This window comes from Phocoena phocoena, chromosome 3 (genome assembly GCF_963924675.1).
Source record: "Phocoena phocoena chromosome 3, mPhoPho1.1, whole genome shotgun sequence".
In the NCBI taxonomy this organism is placed as follows: Eukaryota; Metazoa; Chordata; class Mammalia; order Artiodactyla; family Phocoenidae; genus Phocoena; species Phocoena phocoena.
Window position 1 is genome coordinate 14,398,915 of NC_089221.1, and position 24,714 is coordinate 14,423,628.

The following is a 24,714-nucleotide window of genomic DNA, read 5'->3' on the forward strand; positions in this document are numbered from 1 at the left end:
AATAATAAACACTTTCATAGACCTCACAGATACCCATTTCCTATTTTCAATTCTTAAAATCACAATAAAGATGGATCCGTCCAGGCCAGTAGCGTAGACTAACCTTGAATTGCGAGCTGACCGTGGGCCGCCGATGTTTGCTTCCACATTTCAAGGTATCCTGGTTCGTGCGGCTTGAAACGTGTTCAAAGAGGTCGTAGATGAAGTCGAATCTGTGAGAGCGGAGAGCAGGAGGGCCGTGAGGGGTGCACACCCAGTTATTAGGTGCTGGATTACTGTAATCACAATGCATTTCCCCACTGAAAATAACACACCAAGGCCTGGAAGAGCTAAGACAGTGTCCAAAGATTTCACACCAACCACTCCCAAAGAGCTTTAGGCACTGAAAACAGACGTGGCCGCTTCGGAGCACCAGAGTCTTGCAGAAGAGAAGGGGATTGGGATGAAGATGACTCAGGGCGACAAGCCACCTAGGACCGCTGAGCTCTGCAGAGCTTCTGCAGCCTCCACGCCCTGTGGAAGGGAGGGGTTTGTCTCGTGCACCGCAGGGTGGCGAAGATGCGACCAGGTAACAGGTGGAAAGATGCTAACTCGGGAGTGAGCCCCCCCTCCCACCGCCACTTCCTAGTTGTGTGACTTAGACACGATGCTTGCCTCTCTCTAGGCCTGTTTTTTTCATCTGGAAAATGGGGGCCACTTTAGGATTTATTCTGTACAGCTGGGGTGAGAAGGAAATGAGGAAACGAAGGCAAAAGGCTGAGCGTGGTGCCTGGCACATCCTAAGTGCTGATGTTTGTTGTTATTATTATTTAAAAGTTCTGTAAAATCTACTGCCACTACTGACAGTAAAAGGCTTCTCAGAAGTTTTTTTTTATCTTCCTTGCACGGAAGATGCTCTGGGCTATAAAACCGGGGTGGGGTGTGTGTGTGGGGGGGTGCCTTCGCGGGGACCAGGGATGAGGCGGTCGGGCATCCACGCCCCTCAGGGGGACAACGCCAGCACTTCCCTCATCACTTCTCTTCTGCTTGACCCTATCTCACTTGCATCCCAGGGTGATGTTTCACTCTCGCTCTTTGAACTTCTCGGTGCTTTGAGTGCTTTGGAGTTTTACCCATTAAAACGTCACAGATGCCAAAGGCAAAAGAGAGCAGGTGCAGCAAATAGGCCAAGCCCCTCCTTCTACAGAGAGAAACCTGGGGCTGAAACAACGTTCTTCACCCCACTTCCACAACCACTTGACGTCATGACAGCGGCAACCAGGGAAAGGCCATCTCGCGGGTCTCCAGACCTGTGCTCTTTTTCACAACAAAATGTTCCAGGTAACCTCAAGACACTGCTTTTATTTAAATGTATCACTTTAAATCTGCTTTGAGAGATAGGTAACCTGCTATGGTATTTTTAAAACGTCGCCATTTTTACAGGCCTGAAAACTTACCTAAAAATAAAAATAGCTGACCAGGCTGTAATTAGGGAATCCTCATAAAAGAGGGTTAAAACAAGTTGAAAGATCAAACACTTCCACCCTGAGCTTCTAAGCTGACACTTTAGAGGGGTTCCCTTCACCCCAATTCTAAGTGACAGGGTGGTCACCTAATACTTTCATTCTAAAAGTATTCCAGCTTTTTAGTAATTGTGCTTTCCCTCCTTAGATATTAAATATGTGTGTTAGAGACTCACGCTGGATCTGATACAGGTATTGACAACTTTAAGGCAAGGGTTGTTTTCCTCCTTTCTCTCTCACAAAGGCTCTTAAAAATAGGAAGGCTCCTGGTTTAATACATACAAATAGCTAAACTAATCACTAAAACTTTCAGCATGTTTTCCTTAACTACTGATTTAATGATGTGAATTTACAATTCATGAATGAATAAATGAATGGGTAATTAATCTATCATTTTAGCTGAATAATACTTGTTTATTTCTCTCGATACCCCTTACACTAATGAGAGACATAGGGTCCTACACACCCGAGGCTGAAGTCAATTTAACGCACAGCTCTAAGCTTGCTATGAAGACAGTAGGTCCTACTGGTTAAAATCTTAGGTCCCTGGGCCAAGCAGACCAGATCAAATCTAGTTGAGGGATCTCGGGCAAGTCACTTAATCACTGTTAAGTCTTAATTTCCTCACCTGCATAACATGATGGATTTACTATTCCAACGCTACCTCATTAAATGGTAGTCACTACCGCTGGTACCATTTTCTATCTCTCGGATCACTTTCTTGATGAAATACTGCCCGGGGAAGAAGATGATAAACCAATTGCCCACACATTAATTTTTTCTGTATTTGTGAATTAGAAGCATCTGACAAACATCAGTCTGACATCTCGGGGAGAAGACTGACGCACCGGCTTTCCCTCAGCAAGTTGAGAAGATCATCCCTGAAGGTATCTCTGTTCTTCTCCAAGATGCCCCGCACGTCATACTGCACCTGGTTTTCCAAAATAAACAAGAGAAGGCGGAACGGATCAAAAGAATCACTTCGGGCCATAAGCATCCCCTTTAAAAGCTGGGTCCACGACAAGATGTTAGCTCAATATATTTATGATTGGCTTCTGAAATTACTATTCTCTAAATACCAAATGGGCAAGTATCAGCGAGGATCTTGATTAGGAAGTTACCTCTCCAAGGGTGTGGAGAAAAGGGAACCCTCCTACACTAAGCTGATGTAGCCACTATACAAAACAGTATGGAGGTTCCTCAAAAAACTAACAAGAGAGTTGCCATGTGATCCAGCAATCCCACTCCTGGGCACACATCCGGACAAAACTCTAGTTCAAAAGATACACGCACCCCCTATGTTCACAGCAGCACTATTTACGATAGCCAAGACACGCAAGCAAACTAGACATTCATTGACAGAGGAATGGATAAAGAAGATGTGGTACATGTATACAATGGAATACTACTCAACTATTTGTAGTAAAAGAATGAAATAATGCCACTTGCAGCAACATGGATGGACCTAGAGATTATCATACTAAGTGAGGTCACAAAGAGAAAGACAAATACCATATGATATCACTTATATGTGGAATCTAAAATATGACACAAATGAACTTATCTACGGAACAGAAACAGACTCACAGACTTAGAGAACAGACTTGTGGTTGCCAAGGGGGAGCGGAGGGGGGCAGGGGGAGAGGGTTGCATTGGAAGTTTGGGATTAGCAGATGCAAACTATTATATATAGAATGAATAAACAAGGTCCTACTGTATAGCACAGAGAACTATATTCAATATCCTGTGATAAACCATAAAGGAAAAAGAATATAATAACTGAATCACTTTGCTGTACAGCGGAAATTAACACAACATTGTAAATCAATTATCCATCAATAAAATAAATTAAAAAAAAAAAGGGAGTTACCTCTCCAGCATAGTGTTTCACTCCAAAATTGTTGACTGCAACTCTGGGCTTCACGTAAAAGTGGTTATTCTAAAAAAAAACAAAACAAATAGAAATGCCTAATTTCACTCACTGATTTCCTGACAGTATAACTATAACTGACAGTGAAAACAATTGCAAAACCCATGACCTATCAGAGGTTTAGGACACATCGTGTGATGCACTTCATCGAAACCAGGCAATTCTGGTCTGTGTCATTACATTAGGTTAAAAATGTTAAATTTTATACACTAGCTAAACATGGGCATATTCTGGCAAGCAGCCTACAATCTATGCCTTTGGCTTATTTCCACTTAGTTATAGCAGAGAAAAGCTTTCGTTTGAGGGAAAAAAATTCACTGTGGGAGGCACAGTAGGGTCAACAGCACCGAAATCTGTCATGTGTCACATCTTAATCCACAGATGTGCTAATTCAGACACAAGGAGGAATTGGCAGGTTTGGACATACAGCATGCTGAGTGTGTAACTTCTCCAATAAGGTGCCGTCTGTGGCTTGAGGAAAATGGCTTTCTTCATTGATAAGGGCTAGGAGACCAAGTTTCTAGAAGAGGGGAAAAAAGGTTAAATATGAATTAGAAGTTTTTGGCTCTGTTTATTTTTACAGCTCCTTTCCTCTCTACTCTCTATCAAGTAAGTGGTCAAAAGGGCATAATAACTTCTCAGATTGAAAAATTCAGAAAGACACACTATTAAGAAATCTAGTTCATTCCACACTAAAAAAACTGAACCCCCTGCAATTTGGTGGACAAAACTTTTACAACTGGCCAATCCACTATCGGAACTGCAAAGTTTTTGATGACGACTTAAAATCTATGGGAAGCCAGTTTGCACACTGTTGATTCTTAAAATATTGACTTCAACGAGACAATGGGTTTGAAGCAGCCAAGTATTTAAATGCAACCTTGCACATTTACATGTATGTTTCCAAACGGTCCACTGTGCTCTAAACATTCACATCTTTGATGTGCGTGTTAGTACAAGCTGTTTTGTTCCCATAAATATGAATCAGCCCAGCTGGACACCCTTGGGACTGTTACCAATTCTTCAACAGTGTGTTACCTTCTCAATCAAGTCCAGGCATTCTCCATTGTCTATCCAGTCAATGTCTTCCCACACTAAGCCTTCTCTGTGCAAAGATTAAAAAGGGCCAGGTTGTAGTCAAATATAGCTTCAAAACTATCCAATGGAAGGGCTCATTTTCTTAAAAAATTTGAAATGGAATTTGATGAGTGCTTACCTGCTATATTCCAGTTGTTCTAAAGAAAAGATATGCTTGTTGAAATACTCCTGAAGTTTCTCGTTTGCATAGTTTATATTGAACTGCTCAAAGTGATTCACCTAAGGGAGGAAACCATTCAACAAGTGTCTTTAGAGCCCTGACTATTACATAAAAAGGCCAAACAAGCCACGATGGAGAAAGGTATGGATGTTCCTTAAAAAACTAAAAATAGAGCTACCATACAATCCTGCAGTCCCACTCCTGTGCACATATCCAGAGAAGACCGTAATTCAAAAAGATACACACACCCCAATGTTCACTGCAGCACTACGTATAATAGCCGGGACATGGAAGCAACCTACGCGTCCATCAACAGAGGAATGGATAAAGAAGATGTGGTACATATATACAACGGAATATTACTCAGCCATAAAAAAAAAGAAATAATGCCATCTGCAGCAACATGGATGGACCTAGAGGTTGTCATACTGAGTGAAGTAAGTCAGACAGAGAAAGACAAATATCATGATATTACTTATATGTGGAATCTAAAAAAAAAGTGGTACAAATGAACTTATCTACAAAACAGAAATAGTCATAGATGTAGAAAACAATCTTATGGTAACCATGGGGGAAAGGGGGGGAAGGATAAATTGGGAGATTGGGATTGACATATACACACTACTATATATAAAACAGACAACTAGTAAGGACCTACTGTAGAGCACAGGGAACACCACTCAACACTCTGTAATGACCTATATGGGAAAAGAATCTAAGAAAGAGTGGATAGATGTATATGTATAACTGATTCACTTTGCTGTACAGCAGAAACTAACAAAACATTGTAAATCGACTATACTCCAATAAAACATTTTTTTTAAAAAGGCAAAAAAAGGGCTTCCCTGGTGGCGCAGTGGTTGGGAGTCCGCCTGTCGATGCAGGGGACACGGGTTCGTGCCCCGGTCCGGGAAGATCCTCCGTGCCGCGGAGCGGCTGGGCCCGTGAGCCATGGCTGCTGAGCCTGCGCGTCCGGAGCCTGTGCTCCGCAGCGGAAGAGGCCACAACAGTGAGAGGCGCGCGTACCGGAAAAAAAAAAAAAAAATCTGCAGAGAAACATATCAATGTTCGTTTCAAGAGGCTTGCTTAAGATTATCCCACTCGCTGGAAGCATACCTCAAAGTTTTCAAATCCAAAGATGTCAAGGATGCCGACAGATTTGAAGTCATCTTTGCCTTTGATCCTGCCGTTGATCTTCTTGATCACCCACTCGAAGCAGCGTGCGTAAAGCGCCATGGCCAAGGAGTCCCTGCTGTCTGCTGCCTGTGGGGAGAGGAGACAGGGCCACGGTGCCCAGATGACCCCGGGCAGCCCAGACAGGCAAGTCCATCCCTGTCCCACTCGGGAGACACACTCACTCAACATCTGTGCACCCCACGTCAAGTAAGTCAATACCGTCTAGGATAACACAGCTGTCTAAAGAAAGGGTAACCTGGAGCCTGCTTATTCACTTTACAGCACGATTCACCAAGAAGTCCTTGAAGTCAGGCTTTCGAATTCAACTTTATAGACTGAGTTGTAAGAAAGGATCTGAACCCACAGCTACAAATTTTATCAGGTTTCAAACGATAATTAAGACCTGACCTCTCTCATTATCATCTTCTCATATTTCACTCTGTACACATAAAAGTTTTCTTCACGGCATGCTTAGCGTTTCTACCTACCCAGTCAAGAAACAGCTGTGAGATGGGCTAGCGCATATAAGAGGCTCAAGGCAGTAGCAGAAGCAAAAATAAGTAATACAACATACTGTTGCACTGTTTTCATTAATAATAATAATTATTATTATTATTACAGCTAATGTTTATGTAATTCTTACTCTGCACCAGGCATGAGGCATTTAGCATATATATTTTTATTATCATCCTTACTAGAATCCTATGAATTCGGTACAATTACCCTTGTCTTACAGAGAAGGAAACTGAGGCACAGTGAATAAATTTCCCAAGAACAAAATATAATAAGCTGAAGAGGCAAGACACAAACTCGGGAAATGTCCATCAGGCCCCTTTCTCCTAACGACTCTGCTACACCGTCTCTAAGAAGACAACTGAACCACTTTGTGTACCCCCCTCAGTGTGGATGTCTTCTTTATTTTGATCCTGAGCCAAACTCATTCAAACGGTTCACTGCAGCTACTTATTCGAATCAAAGCCACAGATCTGCAGACCCAGGAGCATCTTTAAAAGTTGCTTTGAGGGCCACACGCCTACCTGTTGAACGTTGAGAGGCGTCAGGATCTCCTCCCCCCGGAGGGACATGGATCTCTGGGTCAAGGCGTCTGTGAGCTGTGCCGGGTCCAGCCCAAGTAACTCTGCAGACCTGCCCAAGGCTGGGGAGGAAGGACAAGGCAAATGTGGACACACAGGCCATGGGACCCCCAAATGGGTGCAAAGCCAGCTCCACAGAGCGACACAGTAAAGCAGAGAATATTCCTAAGTCCCTCAGGCAAGACCTATAGGACACACGTTCTTCTGGTAGGTTATTCACTCCTTTAATAAGTCTTAGGTTTACAGCAAAGAACCTGGTGCTTGGACCGAGTATGGTCCAAAGACCCCGAGGCGGGTTCCCCAAGACCTCCAAGAGGTTTGCAAGGTCATAACTATTTCAATAATAAGACTAAGATGTTATTTGATTTTTCACTCTCATTCCCTCACCAGTATACAGAAGAATATTCCAGAGGCTACATGACATGAGGTAGCCCAACAAACTGAAGGCAGAAGCAGGAGAATCCAGCTTGTCCTCTGTTACATCAGATATTGTAAAAATTTACAAAATCGTTAGACAATGTCACTCTTCACCGATTTGTTTTGGTTTGTTTTGGAAGATGGTCTTTCAAAGAAAATGATGATATTTATTGTATTATATGCAATGGGTTTATTATGGTTATTTTAGAGCAAATTAATTTTTTTTAAACTGCCTCTGTTTTAATTTCTAATGCAGTAAACATCAACAGATATGACCCACAGGAACAAAAGCTCTTCGGAATTCTCCGTGATTTTAAAGTTATTAAGAGGCATTGGGAGCAAACGTCTGAGAACAACAGGCCTGCAGCCCTGGGCAACTCTAGGGCTACTTTCAACTTCAACTCATCCAATTCCCAGCCTCCATGCCCTTATCCATTACATCTATCAGAAAAGTTTAAAAAATAAATCACTCCAGGAAAATGATAACTGATATTGTTATGTGTCTATTAACTCAATCTTGACAACACATCTCTGTCGTGCACTTCACAGATGAGAAGTCACAAGTACTGAAGGGGTAAGTAACCCAAGGAAACAGCTTGTGGCAGAGCTGGGCTACGAACCAATCATTCTGGCTTGAAAACTAATGGTCTTAACCATTCCACTATGGCAGCCTTCAATAACCATGAACAGCTATGGCAACACTTATGCCTGATTCATAACATTTCTCCTACATCCAATTCTTGTCGCTCCTATTTCCTCTTATTGGGCCCACTGTCCTTCTTTCTTAGTAAACATGAGAACACAGCCAGTAATCACTTGTCAGATGCTTTGACCCTTTATTAGCTGACCGTTCACATCAGATACAAAGCTCTGTAGCTCTTATTCAAGGGCTCGAAAAATTTTTTCTGTTAAAGACCAGATAGTAAGGATTTTAGATCTATGTTTCCTATGAGGCAAAAGTCAAGGAAGTAAAGGAGGGAGGAACAATCTTACCTGCTTTGAAGGAAACTTGTGCTCCACCAGCAGTGATAAATTCTATGTTCCCAAGATGCAATATACCAGCAAGCAACCTCAAAACTTCCCGAACTTCTTCCTTGCTAAACTGCATTACCTCCATTGCCATCTAGAAGAAAATATTTAATTTTTAATGTTTTCATACTAAAGAAAATGAAAAATGCTCCTTTCTCAGTAAAGTTATTAAGTATTATTCTCAAGGCAAGAAAGCAAGAAATAGATGAATGCCCCCTCATTTTTTTTAAGATTTTTAAAAAATTTATTAATTCATTCATTTTTGGCTGCGTTGGGTCTTTGTCGCTGCACGTGGGCTTTCTCTAGTTGCAGCAAGCAGGCTTCTCATTGCAGTGGCTTCTCTTGTTGCGGAGCATGGGAGCTAGGCACATGGGCTTCAGTAGTTGTGGCACGCAGGCTCAGTAGTTGTGGCTCGCGGGCTCTACAGCGCAGGCTCAGTAGTTGTGGTGCACAGGCTTAGTTGCTCCGCGGCACGTGAGATCTTCCTGGACCAGGGCTCGAACCTGTGTCCCCTGCATTGGCAGGCGGATTCTTAACCACTGCGCCACCAGGGAAGTCCCGCCTCCTCACTTTTAAATGATAAATGACTTTACACAGGTACACATAAAAGAAAAGCATGACATTAAGAAAGAATTGTAGAATACTTAGAAATAACCCAATCAGTAAGATAAAAGTAAATACCTGCCTTACATACAAGACTCCTATTTATGCCACAAAAGAATTACCCCAGAGAGTCACAGTAATGATGGTGACAAAGAAATACTTTTTCTATATGTATCAAAATGTAATGGAACATTTATTATTTTCCTACACATAAAAAACGGTGGGGGGGATACTTCATGAGACTCCTCTAGTGTAAACTTTGGGGACTTGTCTTAATTTTAAATGAGCAGGGACGCCAGTAGGTGGAATGAAATTCTCTATCAGGGGCTGGACAGATAGGAGAGTCTACTGTTCCTTTTATAAGAGATGCTGATGGAAAACCTGAGTGGATCTAGATCTGTCTTCCCTGGAAAGTCATCACATCGCTATTTTCCATTTCTCCAAAGGATTTTTCAAGTCTTATTTTGGCCTCTGGATACTAAATGGAAGTTAACATAATGCCGATTTGGGAAAAATAAAAATAAACAGGCACCTACAGGGGTTTTGATCCCCAACAAGTATCTAAGCTGAAGCCAGGCATCTTCTGAATCAGATCTAAGATTTGCTCATTTTCTCTTATGACTTGGGAGCCATCAGAAAAAGAGCTAAATAGCCCCCTCCAACACACACACACCGCACACACGAGGGCACACACAACTGAGGACAGAATCGCTGGCTATACTGATGAACATAAGCTACAAAGAGAACTCGGACCCATAATTGTTACAATGACCACAGGAGATGTGAAGAAGGAAGCCACACAGCACTTTGAAGCCATAGAAACTGCAAAAGGAAATGACTGGAGATTTTAAACTGTGAAGAGTTTAATTTCTTTACAAGGAAAAAAACAAAGCCAGAAACAAAGGGTAAAAACAACAGACAGGGAAACAGAATTAAAAGAAAAAAATTGTAAGGCAAGGAGCAATAGCTATATTAAGAGACACATGAGCAATGAAAATAAAATAGGCACTTCTCGTAAGAGGAAATGCAAATCCACAGAGAAATGTTTTCCTTCCTAGAAATCCAATATGCACAAATTGAAGAAAATGAGATAACTTCTATTAAATTAGCAAAAATTTTTCTGAATGATAAAATGGGTGAAAGTGAGGTATATATATATGCACTGGTCACTGGTAGTATAAATTAGTATAATCTTTTTGGAAAACAAGATTATGGGGCAGCATTGTGCTGGGCCACATATGTGCATAATCTCATAATGTTCAGAGAAGTTACTTAACTTTCTCAGGGTTACACAACCAAGATTCAAAGTCAGGCCTGATGAACCCAAAGTCTAGGAACTTACTGTCTATCCAGCTCTATGCTTTTTTTCTTTTCACGTCCTTAGAAAGCCCATCTCCTGTGTAATCTCCCTTCACTGCAACACTGGGGATTTGTTCTGAGGAAAATCTCAACAGGAAAGAAAGTTTTGTAAAATATTCACTACGGTGTTTTCTTAACAACACTTTCAGAGAGAAAAAAAAATCTAGCTCTCCTATAATCAGACAAGTCCAATATAGCCAATGAACTTGTTAGAACAGGATATAGTTTTTAAAGGAAATTATGAACATTATATAGAAATGATATTTATGATAGCTGTATGCAAAAAGTAAAAAATTATTTTTGTGACTAATTTTTTCAAGAAAATCATCTGGGAAGAAAATCTACAAAATTAAAAATGGTTGCCATGTTACTGCTGGTAGGTTAATGGACACTGCATTCGATGATGTCTTTTAATGTTGTTGACATGTTTTTACTGTAACAACCGAGTCTCTTAATGGATCAATGGGTAAATAGATTGCTGTCTATTCAGCGGAATACTACTCACCAGAAAAAGAATAATTGAGTGATGTGTGGTTTGGATGAGTGAAAGAAGCTAGACACAGGAGAATAGATTCTGTATGATTTCATTTACAGGAAACTCTAGAAAAGACACACTTTCCTAGGTTTCCTAGGGCAGGGGCTGGGGCTGGGATTGTCTAGGAAGGGGGACAAGCAACTTTTAGGGTGTAAAACTGTCCTTCGGTTTGACTGTGGTTGTGGGTATATGGGTGCATAAATTAAAAATTCACTTTATACACTTTCCATGAGGGCATTTTATTATAGGTACATTATAATGCAATAAAATTGCCTACAAAAAAATTAAAAGACAATGAATTGTTTAACCAAGGTAGAGAAGACTATCATTTTCATGGGTTCAGACAGAAACTGACACAAAGAGGAACTATTAGCCTAGTGCATCAATCTTTAAAAGCCTACGGGAAAAGAATTATTCAAATTTACTTATTCTGGGCTTCCCTGGTGGCGCAGTGGTTGAGAGTCCGCCTGCTGATGCAGGGGACACGGGTTCGTGCCCCGGTCCGGGAGGATCCCACGTGCCGCGGAGCAGCTGGGCCCGTGAGCCATGGCCGCTGAGCCTGCGCATCTGGAGCCTGTGTTCCGCAACGGGAGAGGCCACAGCAGTGAGAGGCCCGCGTAACGCAAGAAAAAAAAAATTTTACTTATTCTAAAAGCAAAGAAATATGGCTAAGAAATACAGATTATTTATTATGCTCAAGACTTTTAAAACACTGGTAAGGACCAAATCAGACCTCAGCAAAATAATTATAAAGCACCTATGCTGTGAAAAAGTTAATATTTTTCCCTTTCTATGACTAAAGTTTTCCTCATGTATCACAAGACGTATTCAACACTAATTTATAAAAATTTTCTAAGCTCATTTTAGGATGACCACAGAAATGAAAATTTTCACTGTTAAGTCACCTGCCTGGACTCTATATAACACTAAAGAAGTAAGACCTTCCATAGACTCGTGGTTGCCACGGGTCGGGGGAAGGGGGGAGGGCATGGGGGAGGGTTGGAGTGGGAGCTTGGGATTAGTAGATACAAACTAATAGATAAACAAGGTCCTACTGTACAGCACAGGGAACCATCTTCAATATCCTGTAATAAACCATAATGGAAAACACAAAAAACAATATATATGTACAACTGAATCACTTTGCTGTACACCAGAAACTAACACAACATTGTAAATCAACTACACTTCAACTAAAAAAAAAAAAATCTCCTCTATATGTGTTAAAAAAAAAAAAAAGATCTTCAAAAAATAAGTTCCCAGTAGTAGACAATTTCAAACTGTAGAATGAAAAATATCAAACGATAATCTGTGAAAAAAATTCTTGGTTAAGTTCTGAAAATACATACAAAGATTTCATACGGAGATATGAAAGCAAGTGAATAAAATGGGCTCACTGTATGAACCAATGTGTAACTTCTTCGCTTTCAAGTTTAACTCTAAGTGAATTAGTTAATTAGTCAGGAGTGTGGTGACAAGTGGCAACTGCATTAATCAGACCATGGGGTAATTTAATGGCTGCAAACAATTATCACCAGCGCCAGCAAGAGTCTCCTTTCATTGTCTCCTACTGTCCTATTTTACAGTCTTTTTAGTAGCAGTCTCCACCCCTTTGGCAAGAGTAGCCCCTTTAAGCCTTCTTTTTTAAAAAAAATTTTTATTGAAATATAGTTGGTTTACACTGTTGTTAAGCCTCCTTATAATTATGTTTTCTCAACAATATGGCTCAAGACTCAAAAAAAAATAACCCTGGGAAATTCTCAGCACAGTTCGGAAGCGCTAAATGGCAATTTAGCTATAAAACTGGCACAAAGTTATACAAAATGTTTTCAATAATGTCTTTATTAAGCATTAAGCACATAGAAAACAGGTGACTGTGTGTGTGGTGGGGTGGTGACGACAAATACATGATACAATCCCAACCGCTAAGGATGAAAGAAAGGAAGCCAGGCTTTTGACGCTAGAAACAAACAGGGAAGAGGGACGGATTTCAGGTACAAAAGGTACATCCACTCAGGGTCTCAGCGGTGAGGTGGGGATCGTCATCCAAGGGAGTCAAGGGACCTCAGGTGAGTCACGAACAAGTGAAATGAATAAAATGGGGGGAGAGGAGGCTTGTTCTGGGCACAGTAAATCACAAGTTAAGTTCTCTGGTAATTCATTGTGTAATTTTATATTAGGCAAGATGATGTTATTTTATAATATAAAATTTGCTTCTACTCTCATATTTTCCAACACTGAACGAGACTGAGGTTTTAAAATTTTTTTAATTTTATTATTATCTTTTAAATTTATTTTATTTATTTTATATTAGGCTGCATTGGGTCTTCGTTGCTCCACGCAGACTTTCTCTAGGTGAGCGGGGACTACTCTTTGTTGCGGTACACGGGCTTCTCATTGCGGTGGCTTCTCTGTTGTGGAGCATGGGCTCTAGGTGCGCAGGCTTCAGTGGTTGTGGCACATGGGCTCAGTAGTTGTGGCTCGTGGGCTCTAGAGCACAGGCTCAGTAATTGTGGTGCACGGGCTTAGTTGCTCCGCGGCATGTGGGATCTTCCTGGACCAGGGCTCAAATCCATGTCCCCTGTATTGGCAGGCAGATTCTCAACCACTGTGCCGCCAGGAAAGCACCAAAGGTGGATTCTTAACCACCGCACCACCAGGGAAGCCCGAGACTGAAGTTTTTAACTGTGGCAAAACTGAGGTATAAAGTCAGCCCTTTATTTATTTATTTTTAATTTTTACCGGGGTATAGTTGATTTACAATGTTGTGTTAGTTTAGGTGTACAGCAAAGTGAATCAGTTATACATATACATATACCCACTCTTTTTTAGATTCTTTTCCCATATAGGCCATGACAGAGTATTGAGTAGAGTTCCCTGTGCTATACAGTAGGTCCTTATTAGTTATCTATTTTATATATAGTGGTGTGTATATGTCAATCCCAATCTCCCAATTTATCCCTCCCCCCAACACGCCCTGGTAACCATAAGTTTATTTTCTACATCTGTAACTCTATTTCTGTTTTGTAGATAAGTTCACTTGCAGCCTTTTTAAAGATTCCACATATAAGCGATATCATGTGGTATTTGTCTTTCTCTGTCTGACTTACTTCACTCAGTATGACAACCTCTAGGTCCATCCATGTTGCTGCGAATGGCATTATATTGTTCCTTTCTTATGGCTGACAGCCCTTTAAATCTTTATAATATCTGACTCACGAGGAGTCAACTTATGGATGCATGGGCTCACACCATCAAAAATCCATGGGTACACCCAGTAAGACCCAGATGGGTACACCCAGTAAGACCTAAATGGACACCCAGTAAGATCTAAAAGGAAACCCCAGTCCTGGTCCACGGCCAGGCACACCATTAACATTCAATATTTGTGGAGTCAAAGAATGAAGAGATTATCACTCATCAAAGACTCTTGTTACTCCCCCACGCACTTCATCAGCCATCATTCTGGTGGGTCAAACACGGGCAGTAAAAATAAATTCCTTGTTACTGACTTGAAATAGCTTCATCCTGACTCAACAGTTTATAGCGGAACTTGGAAGGCTGCAAAAAAATGGCTATGAAATTTAGCATACGTTCACCATCTCTGCCCCAGGAAAAACTAGGTTGCTTAAAATGGCTCAGGATCCCTCACAGGTACATATTTATATTAATGTCAGTTGGTATCAATAAGGAATTCTAAAAATACACGAATTCTTAATGAAATAAGCAAAATTCTTAAAAGGTCCTATTGCCATTGTATACTGACATTAAAGTTGATAAAAAGGAATAATTTTTTTTTTTAGTAGCTGAAAATACCAGAGGTGACATTTTCATATGTAATTCACAGAAATAATCTCTCTCTGTTAACATTTTAACACATTCTTCAAACAAATGTCCTTGAGTCCCAATAGGATGTGGTCCCTTCCCTTCCTTTAATCTCAAAACCTCTGGGAAAAGGAGCTTTATGGAATTAAAGTATGAAGATACAAATTTAAATGGTATTTGATTTTGGAAGAAAATAATGACAAATTACATGATAAAACAACATAGCATAATCTATTTCAATCGTCTTTATTTCTTCAGCAGAATGTAGGGATTATATATATGGACACTAAAAAGTAATTGCAAAGTAAATATTTAAGTATCTATAAATAGAATTCTTATAAGTCTGGTGTGTACATTCACTATGTCAACTTCATGTGTAAATTTTTCTTCCTTTCTAGATGACACGCCTTTTCATGGTAGGACCAAATTTCAAACGCCAAAACCTATCATTTCAATTTAAAAATAAAAGTTAGCAATCACTGAAAACAGGCCAAGCTCCACAAGCTTCCTTTCTGTAGCTACCAGAAAGAGCAAACAATTCTGGATCAGAAGACAATGCCCCAGGAGGAAGCCATCAGAGTACCCTCTCTCCAGTCACTCCCAGGATGAGGGAGGGCCTCGCTGCCCACTGGCTCACTGGGGCCAGTGAGCTAGTCAGTATGGCCCTGCAGCGACACTGCAACTTGAATAACTGGGAGTCTGTCTACCACTGCAAAAAAACACCTTCCATCACAAAGTAAATGGAGAAAGCTCGTGTAGTTAAAGAAGTCCAGGATGCCAAAATAAAATTGAGAAAGAAAATTTTAAATACTTAAACATCTCTTAAAGTCCAATTTGCAGGGTCAAATCCCATGCTGCCTAGGGTAGGTACACAGCAAAAGGCGCTGTCAGCAGGAGGCTTTTTGTTAATAGGATGAAGGAATGAGAGATGACAGAGACACCGCTCTACGTTATAAATGGCAGAATGGGACATCTTTAAAAGAAAGGCTGAGGGGAAGATGATCACGACATTATAGCCTCATCTGTTTTTAATTTCATTTTCAGTTTAAGGATACATACATTAGATGTGGGGAAATGATGTGTGATATATATCCATTTAAAAATATACTTTGATTCCATTCCACGAGGCATTCTTATGAACAATCTAGAAAAGTAAATAGGGATATAGAACCAAGTTGTCGACAACAACTAGAAAGACAAATCGGGGTGCACGTAAAGCAGTGACTACCTACCTGCCTCCTGGTTAGAGTGTGGGATTTGGAGTTAGTTAGACTTTGCCTAGATACAGGCTCTATTAGGTGCTGTGTGTGGTTAGACTGGTCACCAACCTCTCTGAGTCACAGAACATACACAATCATAGTTCTACCCTCACAGGGTCGTTAGAAGCAGGGAGATGGTAAGTCTGCAGAGTAGGCCCTCAGTCGGTGTTAGCTGCATTTATGATGGATCAAGTCTAGATCCGCTGACTCCAAATGCTGAACTAATGACTCTGGCAAAGGAACTGAGACCACGCTGATGAAATCTACCAGCCCCACTCAATCAGGTGGGGCTGTTAATAATGCTCGATGACCAGGCTTCCTAAATGCAGTCACTTTATAACAAAGTCCCAGGAAATCTGAGAACTGCAGGAAACCGCACAGGTCCACACTGCAGAGTCTTAAAATGACTACTTCTGTGTGATCAGAATCGGTTACCAGGATGAGGCTATGAGAACAGGATGAGACCCAAACAGTCACCTGGTCTAACTGTTGACAGATTTCTTTTTAACTGTAGAACCAATTATTCAAAAAAATTTTTAATTGTAAGCCCTGAAACAGAGGATCTGCTTGCTCCAGTCCCAAACCTGTGATTTTTTTGTTTTGCTTTTCTGACCGCTATTCCAAGCCAACCACCCATCTGTCCTGAATGTCAGACATTCACCCACCTTCTAAAGAGAGAGGATTCCCTTCCATGACTTGGAACAAGAAGAAAGGACCTATTCTCGCACAGCGGTACAAATGTGATTTCTTTTTTTTATTAAAAAAATGTTCCTGAAGCAGAAATGAAAGCTGTCACTTTTTCTGTCACCTTTAATAAAGGAAAATAGGAAAGTAACTTACAATAACTTCCCTAAAGGATTCCTGGTCACTGATTGTCTTGTCTCCTACACATCCAGATTGATTCAAGTAGTGGTAGTTTTCTGGCACAGATAAATAAAATTCTTCTACAAAAAGAAAAAGAAAAACACAACATCAGTATTTGACTGGCCAGGGTAAGACATAATTTAAAAGAGTTTTCACTTTGCAACTTTATTTTTTAAAGTACAAAAATAATTCTATGCTCCTAATGGTCCACTATTAAGATTAAAACATTCCCTCTCAATCATCATCTAGGGAAATCAGAATTATTAAATTCTATGGGATGGAAGAAAATGTTACTGAAAAAAGTAACTGATGAGGATCCTGTGTTGATTGGTTTTTTAAAAATCAAATGTTTAGAAATTACCGTTATTTGGGTGTGACTTAAAAGTAAAACCAGTTGTAATACATTATGGTTTTTTTTTTTTTTTTTTTTCGGTATGTGGGCCTCTCACCCTTGTGGCCTCTCCCGTTGCGGAGCACAGGCTCCGGGCGCACAGGCTCAGCGGCTCCACTGCATGTGGTATCCTCCCGGACTGGGGCACGAACCCGCGTCCCCTGCATTGGCAGGCAGACTCCCAACCACTGTACCACCAGGGAAGCCCACATTATGTATTTTTCACAAATATTCTTTAAATCAGAAAAGAACTAAGATTCCAAAACAAACCAAAAAAATTCCCGATTTCTCTATTGATGATTTTCTCCCTACGTTATCTGGCTCTAAATGAACTCAGTGTCTTTGGTCATCTCACACTTTTCGTTTCAATTGGTGGAAGAACAACAAAGTCCAAACAGATGTCTCCTCATCCACAGATGGGTTTAAAGGCAAAATGAGCTGTGAGCACATATGTCTCTGCAGCTGTCCCATCACTCACCTTTCTCTTCACGCTCTAGCCCTGCCAGCAGTGCATAGAATATGTGATAATTCCTTTCCCCGGGATTTTGCCTTACTACTCGGTTCTGTGAAGAGAAATCAGATTGCTGTTCAGAGATGTTTCCTCTGCTTAATGACCATGAGCCGGTAATTGCCGAAAACAGTTACTGTGAGAGATAATGTGAATTAAATCACGTTTACTTACTTTTTCTAATAAATCTTCATGTGATAAGCAATGGTAAGTCAAGGAACAAAACAAGGATACACGAGGCTCAGTCTTTTGTTTTCTATTCTTTGTTGCCCAAGTAATTACAATTTCCTGTGTCTTGGACATTGAGACTTCTGGTGCAAAAGGTAAGCAAACGATATGGACTGTTTCATCAAAATCCAATTTCAGACATGACACATGTACCCAGGAAGTATCACACTAGTTAAAGCATTGATTTCAAACAACGAATATATGATGTCTGGTTAGGAGTCCAAATTTGCAGATTAGGGACATGATATCAGAACTTCCCCAAAGAAAGATGGTTCCTTATCTCCTAGGATAATTAACAGGTCAGGAACAGTAATACTGGAGCAGTGACTAGGTAGAACCAGAAAGAAACGTTTCATATCCTGTTATCTGTCCTCAGGAGAAGCAAGAACAGTTTCCACTAGAGAGTCATAGTACTATAGACCAAAAGCTAAACGAAACAGGATACAATCTACGATTCTCCCGCCCTGGATATTTCCCTTCTGGCAGATGTTCAGCTGAACAAACTTCCCGAAGCGACTGGAGTTGTTGTTATACACAGTCTTGGCGTTGCCGAAGGCTTCCATGATGGGGCTGTGAAAGAAGCCAGGACAGCAGCCGGTGTTAATTAGGGTCCATCTAAAACTGGCAACGACAGTCCTCACCGACGGCAAAGCAGACAACTGCAAGAAAAATCTGAAATCAAAGGGACCTCTGGCGATCATGTTTATTTCAGAAGAGCCAGATTTTCCCAGCACTTGCTGAAATGGGTTTATAACGAGCATCCATCTCGGGGCAGAGAACTCGCAGCTGGGTGTGCGGGCAGGGGATGCTACAGAGAGTCAAGGAGACCACGATGGCTGGTCCCCATACAGATCAGCTTATATATGCGAGCCAGGGGTTGCACAGGAAAAGCCCCCGCTTGAATTCTAGGAAGTGAAAAAGTCCCAGCCCTGGAAATTTCACCCATTTGTTGTACGTCCCGGGGGGAACATACAACTCCCTTGGGTCTCCTCCGACTGTAAAATGTGGTCAGACTAGGTCAGGGGTCAGCCATCTTTTTCTGCAGAGGATCAGATAGTAAACACTTTTGGTTTTGTGGGCCATGCGGCCTCTGATGCAGCTACTCAGCTCTGCCGCTACAGCTCGAAAGCAGCTGTAAACAATACGCAAACGAGGGTAACTGTGTTCCTATAAAGTTTTATTTATCAAAATGGGCCGCAGGAGGAAGATGAAAACGGTCTAGAGACGGATGGTGGCGATTGCCACACACCAGTGTGAGTGTACTTCACGCCACTAAGCCGTGCACCGAAAACTATTGAAAGCTATACATTTTTTGTTATGTGCATTTTAGCACAATTTAAAAAATAAATTTTGAAGGCTAAAAAAAACAAAACCCAAACAGGCTGCAGGATACCAGCGTCAGGCTGAAGTTTGCTGACTCCTGGACTAATTTCTAAGTAATAGGAGCTGAAAAGTCCCTACTGGTTCTAAAACCTTACAAGGCACCAATCAGGCACAGGGCAATTACACGTTTTCATTAGAATTTCAGACGCTACTGCACCATGGCCCTCTTTCAAAGCTCTGAGGTCACTGCCATCGATGTGGCATTGTTCTGCAACATGAGAGGCTATACAGTGCCATTGTGCTCATAAGATGCCTCCAAAGATTTGACCGCTAAGCCCTCTGTGATGTGGTGGACGGAGGCTGGAATTTCTGCCGATAACGAGGCCTCCCAACAGCCAGCCAAGGGCTGCCAGGTAAGAGGCAGCCGAATGTGCCTCACTCACTCAGCCAACAGCTCAAACACGGTGCAGCGATGGGGGCTCAGGTCATTAGAAATCGCTGTGTGTGTGTGTGTGTGTGTGGAGACTTTTCCTTGAGGAATTGTGAAAGCCCAGTCAAGAAAAAGAGAAGAGAGCGCCCCGAGTTTCAACTCTTCCTTAAATAAGCCAAACAGTGAGGAAAGTGAAGCCTATTAGTTGGAAACGAGAAACGCGATGGCCAAATACCTGCTCTCAAGAATGGCTTGTTCAACACACGATGTCTTCTCCTTCGAGGACAAGTCCAGAGACTGCTGACTGATGGCTGATAAAAACTTGAGGATCAACTTAGTGCTTTCGGTCTTACCTGCCCCGCTTTCACCACTGAAAGACAACATGCAGAAATTTGTGCTTCTAATTAAAACAACAACAACAACAAAAAACCCCAGCTTGGCCAGTGTCAGTCCAATTTGTCCACAGGGCAACTTTATTTTTTTGAATTTTATTTTATTTTTTACACAGCAGGTTCTTACTAGTTATCCATTTTATACATATTAGTGTATACATGTCAATCCCAATCTCCCAGTTCATCCCACCACCACCAGCCCCCTCCGCATTCCCCCCTTGGTGTCCATACGTTTCTTCTCTGCATCTGTGTCTCTATTTCTGCCCTGCAAACCGGTTCACCTGTGCCATTTTTCTAGGTTCCACATGTATGCATTACTATACGCTATTTGTTTTTCTCTTTCTGACGTACTTCACCCTGTACAGCTCCTGAACAGTGGGAAAGAGCTCAAAGTGCTGAGTTACAGAGAAGAGTCCCTCCTCCTGGCAGCTGCACGGCCTCTGTGTTGCCAATGACTCCCTCAGCCTACAAGCTAAACAGAAGTACCACCTTCACGAAGGGGGACGGTGCCTTTCGTGGCAGGTAAGCTCTGCAAAGGCCGGGATTGGGGTTTTGTTTACTAAAGTGTCACAGACCCCTCAACAGTGCCTGGCCGGTGGCAGACACTCAGTAAGCATCTGTTAAATGAATGAACATGTTAGTGGTAACTTTCTGGTAAATACGCACAAAAAGGCAATCATTCGTAAATATTGAGGGGACAAGGGAATGAACCTGCAGGTACTCGACCCACACTTGGGCACTTTATTCCCATAAAAATCCCATGAGGCAGGCAGCGGCTAAGGGCCCGGGTCAGAATTGAACAGCAGGTCTGTCAGCAATCCAGCGTCCTGCAGAGATGCTGCTTCAGCGATGATTAACGAAAAGTGAACAAAGCAACCTCGAGGCCCTGGAGCTGGGGAGAGTGGGGGGCAGGGCAAATGAGAGGAGTTAATGGGATCTGAGTTGTGTCACAAAGGACCGGCAAACGTCAGCTGGGCAAAGAGGAAAGCGGAAGGATTCGGGGTCAGATGACCCTGGGAACGAAAGCAGAGAGGCCAGAGGAGCTGCGGGAGGTCTACAGGGGTGGGATTCTGGTTTGGTCAACTGGACCGAGACCAGAGTGGGCAGAGAAAGGGCAAAAGGATCGAGGTCGATGGTTCTGAGGCCACCACAGGAGACAGAAGGCGAAGGCCAAGCCCATCAAGGTCACCCGTGAGGAACACAGCTCTGAAGTCGTGCTCCAGGACTGCGGGTCCCTCAGGGAGACCAGCTGCTGTGATGATCTAGGCATGTGGTGGTCAGGCCGTGGGCAAATACAACCAGGCTGGAGATGAAAGGGGAGAGATGGAGATGAGAGATCTGGAAGGAGAGACCCAATCAGTTTTGTGTAAGGCACCCCGCTCGGTACCACAGGGAGAACAGAAGTAGTAAAAGGGCAAATAACTTACGAGAAAAGTAAACCCACGGCATAAGTAACGGTACGTGAAAACCAACACTATCGCAGGGTAACAGGTTCATAACTGCTCAAGGTGGGGAGATAAACAGATGAGGCCTCCACAAGTTCTAACACAGCACCCCCGTTGAGTGTCAAGAGCTAGGAGGTTATGAAAGAGGAATTGTGCAGATAACACGGTGAATGATTAAGCACATGTAATAAAGGAGAGGAAATGACTCAGAGGTGACACCGTCCACTGCAGGCCCAGGGGAATCTCCACTGATCGAGGCCAATCACGGTAATTCCATTCCCTGCGCAGGTGATAAGGTGGTTGGCCGTGGGCAGGTGTCAGGATGCCAGCCAAAGAGACTTAACGTCAAGTGTGCTGAAGCTCCTGGGGAGGTATGCGCGCGTGCACACACACACACACACACACACACACACACACACACACACACACACACAAAGAGACCAGATAGAACGTCCCTCTGGCTGCAGACGACAAATACTTGGGAATCCACAGCTACCTTGAGATTGGAAAGCAAAAGGCAAGACAATCAGAGAAGCGCCCAGTGGGAGTGGCTGAACCCACAGCCCTGACCCCGCCCCTGCCTTGCCGTCTGAGATAATGAAGGCCCACGCAAGTGACGCCAGCTCTGGTGAGCTTTTCTGTTATCAGCAACCAGAATCTTCCCAGGGCAGGGCTGAGCATTCACCTCTGTGTAGCTGGCACCGGCCTAGCCTGGGAGCTGGCGCAGAGGAGACATTCAGCAAGGGGGCACTGAATGAGTAGCAGAAGCTAAGAGAAAGTTGCAAGGAGAGATTTAAATAACTCTCGATACTTAAAAATATATATCCCATCTACCTAGCAGTTAAATTTTGTTAAAACAAACAAAACTGAAAGGGAGACGTTCTCTAGTTATACCGTGTGAGGCAGAAGTCATGGTTTACACGGTCCCCAAACACACCTCTGTATCCTCCAGCACTCAGAGGTGGATGGCATTTCAACCTCCCTTACAGGAAGGGCAGCGATCGGTAACCAGGACCGAACGTGGCCAACTCAACCAGAAGGCGGCTTAACCGAGCAAGGGGGGTATCTGCTATTTCCACGTCGGGTGGCTAAACACCTTCATGGTCCTCTGGGCTCCCTGCCTTTCAGGCCTGCCGTTTGGGTGCCCTCAGGGTGGCACATCTCCAAAACAAAGCGATGTGTGGCATAAAAAAATCACCTTCCCACGTGGGGCTGTGAGATAGCAAGAAATAAGCCACTCCTGTGTCATGCCTCTGAGATTTGGGGGATGTTACAGCAATTAGCACAGCAATTAGTCTACTCTGACGAACACGGTAATTATACAGCCGTGGAGAAAAAGCTGTTCAAATTGGACAGCACAGACTCGTCAAGGAGAAGAAAACCCAAGATTCGCATTGTCTTTCACCCGTCAAGGAGACTGATCCACCACCAGCTTCAGCCCACTTTTTTTTCTCATTGTAGCAAATTTCCTCCAAGCATCTTCTTTAAGTACATCTTTTTTGATACGTAAGTAAAACTTGAAACAAAAATGAAACTCGGATTTGTACAACAGTAGTTCTCAAACTTGGCTGGACATGAGAATTACCCACTGTCTCCCTGATCCGAACCTGTAAGGGTAGAATTCAGTCATCAGTATTTTTTAAAAATTTCCAGATGATTCTACTATGAGGCCAGGGTTGGGAAGTACTACTCCTGAAAGCAATGTCACATAATTCAGATAGGACTGCACCAGGAGATGAAAAAGGTGACTGCATATACGAGGTTGTGGAAGTGTGGCATGAATAAGGCAAAGAATATAAATAACTCACAAATCGTTAAAACCCAGAAATATGCCAGATGTCCCCAGACATTAACGTCAAGGTAACAGGCCTCACTTTTATTTAACTCTCCTCTTCTTCCTCCCCTCCCCTGCCTGCGACTTTAACATTCCTCATGAAAACATATACTGAGGGTCACAAAACGTGATCTTTAAAGCAATGAAGAAAGAGCATCTCTGCAGGTATTCCTTCCTTCCCTAAGTATCCGTGTGCCTACTATGTGTCAGGCTGCACTGAGGGCTGGGAACACACTCCTGAAACAAATGGTCACGGACAGTATTTATGACCCAGCAGCAGCAGCAGGAGACATCAAAGAATCACAAATGACAGTTGATGCTGTCAAGTATAAATCTCAGGAGATGGGAGGATTCATAATTTAGATGGAGGGCTCAGGTTCAGCGAACGCCTTTCTGGGGGAATGACATTTAGACTGAAATGCAGAGACACGCACAGGAGTTAAGTGGGTGAAAACCGAAGGATGGGGAAAGGAGGCGGGAGGGGAGGGAGACCCTCCCTTTCCTGCTTGAGGAAAGGGCTTGGAGCCTTGGGGGAAGGGAGAGCAGCCTGCACAGCCATTCGGGAAGGAAAGGGAAGGGGCTGGGGTCCCACTCAGAGGCCACTGTTCTCCAGTCAAGTATGGAACTGGTTCTTTTCAACAGGGGAGGGGAGAGAGGCTGCAGAGGGAGTTTCATTGCCAATGGCCAGTGATTTCATCAATCGGTCAAGCCTAGGTAATGAAGCCTCCAGAAACCCCAAAAGGACAGGGTTCAGAGAGCTTCTGGGTTGGTGCGCACGTGGAGGTAAACAGCGGCTCCCTGGAGGGGGCAGGGAAGCTCCCCCACCCTTCCCACACCATGCCGTGTGCATCTCTTCCCTCCGGTGGTTCCTGAGTTATATTCTTTTATAGTACAGCGGTGATCTAGGAAGTAAAAATGTTTGAGTTCTGTGTGGTGCCCTAGCAGATTAATCAAACCCAAGGAGGGGGTCATTGGAAGCTCCAACCTAGAGCTGGTCGGTCAGAAGCACAGGTGACAACACGACTGGCATCTGAAGTGGAGGGAATGGCAGTCCTGTAGGACTGAGCCCTTAACAACCTGGGGGATCTGACGCTGTCTCCTGGTGGACAGTGACAGAACTGAGTTGACTGCTTGGTGAGCCTGATTATACACGCTACGTGATAATACAGCATGTATGTTATAGCATTATAATGATATAATGACTAAGTATATGCTCCTTTGCTTACCATATCACAGAACTATAGAGCCAGAATAAATTACATAATTAAATACAAACAAAATAAAACTCCAATAAAATCCAAATTAACAAGAC

General features: G+C 42.7%; 1 protein-coding gene across 1 annotated transcript in view; it reads right to left on the reverse strand.

The window, feature by feature from the left end:
- The window catches only part of MYO10 (myosin X), a 215,886-nt gene that overhangs the window by 74,511 nt on the left and 116,661 nt on the right, over positions 1–24,714 (reverse strand). Inside the window, exons 5-18 of the mRNA XM_065874870.1 lie at positions 19,967–20,101; positions 18,424–18,548; positions 17,925–17,938; positions 17,721–17,805; positions 16,828–16,931; positions 8,371–8,500; positions 6,904–7,022; positions 5,807–5,953; positions 4,649–4,749; positions 4,471–4,537; positions 3,860–3,952; positions 3,373–3,441; positions 2,351–2,433; positions 104–212 (exon numbers count right to left, since the gene is read on the reverse strand). Of these exons, the coding sequence (XP_065730942.1) occupies positions 104–212; positions 2,351–2,433; positions 3,373–3,441; positions 3,860–3,952; positions 4,471–4,537; positions 4,649–4,749; positions 5,807–5,953; positions 6,904–7,022; positions 8,371–8,500; positions 16,828–16,931; positions 17,721–17,805; positions 17,925–17,938; positions 18,424–18,548; positions 19,967–20,101 (1,381 nt within the window). The remainder of the gene's footprint in view (positions 1–103; positions 213–2,350; positions 2,434–3,372; positions 3,442–3,859; positions 3,953–4,470; positions 4,538–4,648; positions 4,750–5,806; positions 5,954–6,903; positions 7,023–8,370; positions 8,501–16,827; positions 16,932–17,720; positions 17,806–17,924; positions 17,939–18,423; positions 18,549–19,966; positions 20,102–24,714) is intronic.